This window comes from Tupaia chinensis, unplaced genomic scaffold, assembly GCF_000334495.1.
Source record: "Tupaia chinensis unplaced genomic scaffold, TupChi_1.0 Scaffold000231_1, whole genome shotgun sequence".
Lineage (NCBI taxonomy): Eukaryota > Metazoa > Chordata > Mammalia > Scandentia > Tupaiidae > Tupaia > Tupaia belangeri.
The window spans coordinates 1,127,378-1,136,440 of NW_006159706.1; the positions used below are offsets into that span (position 1 = coordinate 1,127,378).

Genomic DNA, 9,063 nt, shown 5'->3' on the forward strand with positions numbered 1-9,063 from the left:
CTCGCTCTCTCTCTCTCTCTGGTCAAATTAAAAAAAAAAAAAAACAAGAACGAATAAATAAAATAAATAATTTAAAAAATTTCAGCCAAGAATACTATACCCAGTAAGATTATCCTTCATATGGGAAGAAAAGACAAAAACATTCTCAGATAAACAAAACCTGAAAGAATTTATCAACACCAGACCAGCTCTCGAGGAAGTTCTGAATGGAGTGCTATACCAAGAAAACTAAAGGTAGATACACAAAAATAAGAGTTCAAAAACAACCAAGAAAATGGTCAACTTAATGGTAGGGACAAGTCCAGAGTTGAATGTTATCTTCTAGAATTTAAATGGAAAGATCGGATCACAACAGAAGAGATATTAATTACATGAGACTGAACTAGTGAAATAGAATTTTATGGTTTTTGACTAAAACATTACTGATTTTCTTTTATGCTTTGTTTTCCAGATTTAAGGATTTTTGTCTTCTCTTGAGTTGTCGATAGGTTCATATACCTACTATTTGAACAGAATCCTAACCTGTTTCCTGGCTTTAAGTCTTAAGCAAATTTCTCTTTAACATTTTAAAATTTTGATTTATTAAAGCTAAAACTGCTTTTCTTGAAATTAAAAAGTGTATTTAAAAATACCTATTTAATGACTGCAGTAAGCTCTATAGCCTCAACTAGGTGCTACTTTATAGTATACTCACTCCGCTCACTGAGTTTTATGCCTAAAGTCAGACATGTGTTCACAGATATGTATATATCAGCTGAAATTGCTATAGAGAGTATTTAGATTAATTAAGATAGTTCGTGAATCGATAAAATGTGGGAAAAGGGGGGAATGGAGGGCAACTGTGGATACTAGAGACAGTATGGGAGGAGGGTGAGAAATGGCAGAGGATGAGAAATAGGGAATAAAGAAATGAAAAAATATAAAACTACAGCTGATGGCAGAAAACCTCAGACTGTCTGTGACTTTAAGGATGGTGCATTGGTTCAACATCAAAAATGGGATGGGAAAGGGAACCAGCAGTTAGCGTAATGGCTATGTCACTGGACTCCCACGTAGTCGACCACGGTTCGCGTCCCAGACCCAGTGGCTTAAAACTCACGCCGGGCGCGTGTGCGTGCGTGCCCAAGATCCCGAGAGGAGAATGGAGGAGAAAGGATTTGCGGTGTGACCATCCCCTCTGGGGGGTGATTTCTCGCTTTCTGTCTCTGTGTCTTTCTCTGTCTGTCTGGCAAGCGCATGCGCCCTATAGCGAAAAAAATCTCTCCCCCCTCCAAGAAAAAAAGGGATGGGAAAGAAAGCACAATAACAAGCAAATTGCAAGATGAAAAATTAGTGGTGGACTGTGTCATGAATAATGTCACCTGTACTCGAGTCTGAAAAAGTAGAATAAAAATTCCATCATCACTTCAGACAGAAATTAGCTGCGAGAATGAACAAGCTCAGTTCAATGAGCAAATCTCCATACTACTTTTCATTACTGTGTTCAATGACCTTCATCGCAAACATTTTACATACAACTATTTCCAAGTCTTGACTTAATTAGGATCATCCCTTTGGTTAGTAAATAAATGTGTTTGTGCTAAAAAAAAAAAAAAAAAAGAAAAAATATATAAGAAATGAGAAATAAAAACTGTTTGTTAAAAAAAGAAAAAGAAAAATTGTTTGTTGATGATAACATGTATGATTAAGCCAATATACAGTGTATTCTGAATGGGAAATCGCATGATGATCAGTGAATGAATGTAAAATAAATACATTAAAATTAAAATAAAAAAATACACCTGAATGACTACGCTCCATAGCAGAAACTGAAAACTTGGAAGGTATAATAGCAGGGAGGGTAACTGTAGATACTAGAGAGAGTATGGAGGGGTAATAGGGGGTGATTTATGGGGGTGGGAGGGAGGACTTCAGGGGAAAAAACAAACATATTAAACAGACACAAAAATGAAAAGTTATCTGCTGATGATAATGTATATAGTAATGTCTTTAGTTTGACTAATATGCACTGTATTCATGTTAGGAAAAAACACATTATATACTGTAAAGATATACAATTATTAAATGTAAATTAAAAAGAAGTAAATAAATGAATACTTTTTTAAAAAAAGAAAGAAAGAAAGAAAAAACATGCCAGGCACATGTATGTGTTTGCCCCAAATCTTGACAGAATGGAGAAATAGAGGAGAAGGAATTGTGGCGTGAACACACCACACTCAAGGCTGCTTTTTCCCCCTGTCTCTCTGTTTCTCTTTGGTGAGTGCATGTGCCCTCTGGCAATTAAAAAAAATCATGCTGGGACCAGCAGATGCCATGATGATTACATCACTGGGCTCCTGTGTAGTGAACTGCTGTCAGAGTCCTGGACCCAAGAGCTTAAAACTTACACCGAGCACATGTGTGTGCATGTCCAAAATTTTGAGAGGAGAGTGGAGGAGGAAGGATTGCAGCACGGCCACCCCTGGGGAATGTGTGTGATTTCTTGTTTTCTGTCTCTCTTTCTCTACAGTGAGCGCATGTACCCTATAGCAAAAATCTCTATTAAAAAAAAAGTGGTTAAGGGGCTCTAAGTGGTAGGAGGAACATAGGGGGCTGCGGGAGCCCAGAGGTGCCCCCTCACTCTGCTGGAGGCCACAGAGACAGAGTTAAACTCCTAAAAGAGGTAAGACCCAGAGGGGAGGGTAAAATAGGAGATGGATTGTGAAGGAGAAGCAGGAGAGCTTCCTATGCACGGAGAATTACCTGCGCAAAGGCCTGGGTGTAGCGGGAGCTATTAGCGGATTATACAACTGGAGTAGAAGGTAGGAAAAAGCAACAGCGAGGCTTGTGGCCAGCAGGTGGAGTAGTGGTTCAGGAGCTGGCCTCCCTCATGGCTGACCACAATTAGAGTCCCAGATCTAGCGGTTTAAGTGTGCATGCATACCCAAAATCTCAGGAGGAGAATGTAAGAGAAGGGACTGCAGGGTGGCCATGCAATGGCCCCTGGGGTAGTGAGGGGGGTGATTTCTCAGTGTTTCACTGTCTGTGGTGAGTATACATGCCCTATGGCAAAAACCTAAAAAAAAAAAAAAAAGTGAGGCTGTTATCAGGGGCTGCTTAGCCAGACTGACTACATCTTATTTAAAATAAAAAACTGTCTGATATTGTTTTGTTTGAGATTTCTCACAGGAACTCCAAGGAGACAAACAGCCAACCTGGAGCTTAAAACAGGTTCAAAGGCAGAATATTCGATTGTGCCTCCCAGCTAGATATTAACCTCATCTATGCTTTCCTAGGGATGGCCGTAAACCACACAGCGTCCCTCTTCCGCTATAAAAACATCTGTAAACTGGCTTATTGGTCAGAGATACTCTGGTGTGGTCACATTGTAATAAATTTTCCTTTCCTCTCTCCTCAACAGTTTGGTCTGTTTTGTTGAGCTTTGAGTCTCTGGACCAGGGGCATACAGCCCCTGGTCTGGCAACAGGCAGAGGGAATCAAGGAAAGGCATGGGGGTGGCAGGAGGGGACAGAGCAATCCTTGCTCTTCCCGGTCCTGTCATCGCTCACCAACCACCAATCTCTGCTCTCTCTACTGGCCTTATTTGTTCTTGAAAACTGCAAGTTCTCGCCTCATGGAGGGGTGAAAGATTATACTTAGGGGTGCGACTGGGGTTGGGGTTAATTTGGGCGTCACGGTGAGGATCTGGCTTGAAGTCCATTTTTATTTTACTGTTTTATTTATGTTTCTAGTTTTGCTATAGGACACATGTGCTCTCTAGATAGAGAGAAAGTGAGACATCGACCCCTGGGGGGAGTGCCACACTACAGTTCTCCACTTGGGATTTTGGGCATGCACACACATGCACTTGGAATGTTTTCCAAGTAGTGAGTCCAGGACTTGAACTGCATTGTCGGTCATGTGGGATCCAGCCACCTTAGCCACCATGCCACCTGCTGGCTCTATTTTATTTTATTTATTATTATTTTTTAGAGATTTTTCCTATAGGGCATGTGCACTTGTTGGAGAGAGAGAGAGACAGAGAGAGAGAGAGAGAGAAAGTGAGGAATCAACCCTAGGGGGATGGCCACACCACAATCCCTTTTCTTCCTTTCTCCCCTCAGGATTTTGATCATACACACACACACACACACACACACACACACACACATCTGGTATGAGTTTCAAGCTGCCGGTTCTGGGACTCAAACCAGTAGCCCTGTGAGAGTCCAGTGCCTTAACCACTACACCACCTGCCAGCCTCAGTCCTATCTACTTTAAATGGGACGCATGTGGTTTTCTGAATGGCAGTGGGGTCGTGCTTCAGTGTTCTGGGAGATGGGCAGGCATTAAATCCTGTGGGAGCACTTGTGTGGCTGGGGCAAGGTCTGGGCTCCAAACGTAGGGTGGAATGGCAGTGGGGTCGTGCTTCAGTGTTCTGGGAGATGGGCAGGCATTAAATCCTGTGGGAGCACTTGTGGGCTGGGGCAAGGTCTGGGCAAATGTAGGGTGGAGGAACATTGAGCCTTTTGTCACTGGTTGGGGGCATTATGTACTATTGGGGCAATGCTTGAGAGGCCTGGAAGGAGCCTCATGCAGGGATCAAGGCACTCGGTGACAGCACCAGGAGCCTGTGAGGTGGGAATTATTTTCTCAGTTTCCAGATGAGGAAAGAAGGTGAGGCTCAGAGAGGGTAATTGCCCAAGCTAGTGGTGAACAGGACTTGAACCTAAGCCTGCTGGCTCCTAAATTGCTGGGATTCCCAAGGTATCAGCTTCTGAAGAGACCAAAACAGAGCTGCAAACCGTTGGGCCTGCAGGGTGTGGCGTGGGTGCCAAGACAGATGCTTGGATGGACGGAGCTGGGCCAGGGATGAGCGCTAGTTCCCCCAGCTGTGAAGGGCACCTGAGGTCCAGAGAGAACAAAGCCTCTGGGGCAGGCGGTGATGGGGTCGGGCAGGGGTTAGCCTGCCCTCTCGGTGAGGCCGGGCCCCACGTCCACCACCCACCTGTGAATAGCACAGATCGAGTATCTGCCTCCCTCTTCCCCTCCTCCCCGCCTGCCACTTCTCCTTCCCCTACTCCACTGCCATGGCCTGGTCCACGCCTCAGTGCACCCACTCAATGGGCCTACTCTAATCCCCTGACATCACGCCTGCCCAACACAGGCCCTGCCTGCCAGCCTTGGCAGCCCCCAGCCTGGGAGAGCCTGGTTAGGACTCCCCCCACCACCACATCAGAACCCATCTTTTTCCTCAGCCTCCTCCCTCCTTCAGCTGACAGTTCAGATCTGGGACACCCCACATCCGGCCCCACGCTGGGGTTCAGGAGTCTAGGATCTGCTCTGGCTTTGCTGTGTGACTCCAGGTAAGTAGCTGCCCTTTTCTGGGCCTCCGTCTCCTTATCTAGATTCCTCCCAAACCCCAGCTAATCACATCAACCTGCTTGGGCTTCTCAGCACCTGTCACTGTAGGGAACACTTGGTTTGTGCTGGGTGCAGGCTTCCTGTCGGCCTCCCACCTGGACTGTGCTTGCTCGTGAGGCAGGGACCTGCCTGCCTCATTACCCACCCGGGTGCCAGCACACAGAGTGTGCCCTGTTAATATCCTATCTGCTGAGTAAATGTCACCCACCCACCAGGGGAGGTAGGTGGAGCTGTATTCCAGCCCCAGGGTGGAGTTAGAGTGAGGGTCTGACTCTCTGACTCACGGTATGGGCAGGGGTGAAAACGGAGCATCTGCCTCCCCCAGCCTGCCCCTCACAGTGCTCAGGTGTGCGTGTGTGTCCGTGTGTTGCATTTGGGCAGAGGGAAAAGGTCTCCCCGTGTATCAGAGGCTGAGGGGGGCTAGCTCCCAGGCTCACGTGTCGGTGCATGTGTGTGGGCAGAGGGTGTGTATACCCCTGTGTGTATGTGTGTGTCTGTGCAGCGGCTCTGGCTGGGCCTCCAGGTGTGTGCATGTGCTCACACAGCCGTGTGCCTCGGTGTCCCTGTGTGTGCTCATCTGGCTGGGACTCTGGGTGTGTAACCTGAGCCCGCCTGGCATGACACGACATGTATGTAGACAGGCCCACTAAAGCAATGGCTCCAAGAGGCAGGAGTTTTCGTCGGTCTTGTCCCATGCTCTGTCCCCAGCACCAAGAACAGGGGTGGCACATAGCAGGGGTCCATATGCCCTGAATGAACGAATCTGGGAAAGCACGTGCCCATGCCTGTGGGGTGCACAGGTGCCGACAGTGTAGACGTGTGTGTGCACCTGTGTCGAGGGTGCACCTGGGTGTGGATGATGGTGCTCACATGCCACCCCTCCTGTTCCTCTTCCAAACTTCTCAGGAGTCAGAGCCCAATGGCTGGGTCCCTGTGGGGCGGAGCAGGGGGCCGCCTCCTCAGGGGAAACTGGATCCCAGGACGTGCGGAGCAGCAGGGAGCAGGGCGGCCCCTTTGTCCCCCATAATCCCCTCCCCGCCCTCACCCCTCCCTTCCAGCCACCAGGGTTTAAGGTTGAGTTTGGAAACTACAGGGGTCCAGGGTGTCACCTCAGTGATCCCTTCCCTACCTGTTCCCTGCTCTGGGGCTCTGTACCCCAAGTCCCAGGCCTCTCTGTCTAGAGTACATGCCCTTTTCTAGGTCCCTCCCAAAGCTCTCCATGTCTTGTCCCGTGGCTGGGTCTCTCATCCTTTGCCAGGACCCTGCCCACTGCCCGCCGTCCTCCCAGGGCGTAACTCCTTCCCTCCCTCCTGGGCGGCCCTAGGGCTCAGCCCTGGGTATAAAGCCACCCGAGGGACCAGGGACAGGACAGGTGCCCTCAAAAGACCCAGGGACCCCAGAAAGGAAGGAGCTGGAGAGAGAGCATGAGCTGTGCACTGGGTGAGTGAGGGGCAGGGGTGCCAGGGCCCGGGTATCAAGGGAGGGGACGCTACCAGCCTTCTGGTTCCCGAGACTTGTATACCTCCAAATCCTCACACACAGACCCTTTTATTCCTAAGGGGGCGGACAGTGGAGCTGCGATAATGCAACTCTGACAGGCTGGCTCGTGTGGGCAAGTTTCAGGTGCGTGTCTGGAGCCCTCCCTATGTGCTGGGCACACATGTGTCCATGATGCAGGACTGGCTACAGCTGGGGGTGGATCATGGCATGAATGCGTGTGTGTGCCACTCATGGAAGAAAGAAATGAGTGAACTTAAAAAAAATAGCTTCATCACTCATTTAACAGATTTTGACCGAGTGCCTATTACGTGCTAGGTGCTTTTCCAAGTATTTGGGGATATACAGACAAAACTGCATGGCCTCATAGATTCCATTCTGCAGACATAATAATAATACATATAATAAATAAGTAAGTGTGATGCCAGTGTCATACAAGGTGAGTGTAGTGACCCAAGTTTGCTGAATGAATGAACAAATGAATGAAGGGGCCTTCCCTTTGGCCTTCTCTTAACTGAACTTCTGGGAACCAGGAACTGTAGGAAGGGGAACTAACGTGGCCTTCCGGGGCTTGCTTCTCTCCATCGCTTCCTGGCTGGTGACTGTAAATAATTCCTCTCTTCTCAGCCTCGCACTGTTGGTGGGAACATAAACAGGGTCACTCTGAGAGGACAATCCAGCAGCAGCCACCCAAATGTAAAACAAGCATGCCTCCCAGTCCAGGCATTCCCACTTTCCCAGGTGCCCAGAGAGGCTGGGATAAGGATGTTCCTGGCAGCCTTCACTCACTCACTCATTCAACAAGTGTTTAGTTAGGGGACCCCCCCCCCCGTGGTGAATGAGCCAGGTGAGGTTTCCCCTTTTTTGGAGTTGACATTCTAGTGGGAGAGACGGCGATGAACAAGTAAACAAATAATCACGGTAACTTCAGGTAAAGGAAGTCTTTGAAGACTAGAAATCTGGAAGAGGGAGGGACTTTTTTTTTAGAGAGATTTTTGCTATAGGGCAGGTGTGCTTGCCAGAGAGACAGAGACAGAAAGCAAGAAATCACCCCCCGAGCGGGGATGGCCACACCGCAATCCCTTCTCCTCCATTCTCTTCTTGGGATTTTAGGATGTATGCACACACACCTGGTGTGAATTTCAAGCTGTGAGGTCTAGAACTCGAACCATGGTCAACTTCGTGGGAGTCCAGTGATGGAAGCACTATTCCATCTCCTGGTCCCAAGGGAGGGACTTTTGATATGGTGCCAGGGCAGCTTCTCTGGGCTGAGGCCTGAGGAACAAGAGGGAAGGTTTGGGGCTGGTCCTCACAGGGCACAGCAAGGGTGACAGCCTGGGGGACGAATGCTGCCAGGACACCAAGAGGGCCAGTGCAGGGACCAGGAGGTGGCGCCAGTGGTAACACAACTGGGCCCACCTGGCAAAGGTCCTGAGTTTATGGCCCAATCTGGGAGCCCCCCTTGAGCAGGCGGGGTGCACACATGCACGCCCACATGATCTGGACTGGCTGCGACTAGGGGTCGACAAGAACACCTCCCGCTATTCTTGTCTCTGGCTCTCAAGGAATAAATGAGTAAACTCAGTGGGGGGAGGGGGAGGGAACACTGAGGAGTTTGGCTTTCACGCTGCGTGAAGTAGGGGCCATGGGAACGTTCAAGCAGAGGAGGGACATGTCGGACTTGGGGGTCTTGGGACAGGAAAGCAAGGGTGGGAGAGCCCAGGCAGGAGGCTCATCCAGGCAAGAAATGAGGTAAGGATGGGTTGGGCTGTGGTGGGAGCAGTGGAAGAAGGCAAAGTGATTACATCCTACATACATTTCTTCACCTTTCAGTTATTTCTTTAGGTTTTTTGCTGTAGGGTGTGTGCACTCGCTGGAGAGAGACAGAGAGAGACAGTGAGAGGGAAAGTGAGAAATCACCCCCCCACCCCAGTGGGGAGGGCCGCTCTGCAGTTCTTTCTCTTCTATTCTCCTCCTGGGATTTTGGGCATGTACACACATGTGCCTGGGGTGATTTTCAAGCTGCCAGGACACCAAACTATGATCAGCCATGTGGGAGTCCAGCACCTTAACCACCACACCACCTTCTGGCCCCTCTCTTTATCTTTTATAACTTTTTATTTAAAGTAAAAATAGCTTCTCTGGGGACTGGCAGGTGGTGTA

The 9,063-nt window shown here is 48.8% G+C and overlaps 1 protein-coding gene and 1 pseudogene across 1 annotated transcript in view; one reads left to right on the forward strand and one right to left on the reverse strand.

The window, feature by feature from the left end:
• The window catches only part of LOC102478848 (nucleolin-like), a 7,367-nt pseudogene extending 2,839 nt beyond the window's left edge, over nucleotides 1-4,528 (reverse strand).
• A 17-nt stretch (nucleotides 4,529-4,545) lies between these two features.
• LOC102479275 (cardiotrophin-2) overlaps nucleotides 4,546-9,063 on the forward strand; it is an 11,580-nt gene continuing 7,062 nt past the window's right edge. Inside the window, exon 1 of the mRNA XM_006148270.1 lies at nucleotides 4,546-4,612. Coding sequence (XP_006148332.1) covers nucleotides 4,546-4,612 — 67 coding nt within the window. The remainder of the gene's footprint in view (nucleotides 4,613-9,063) is intronic.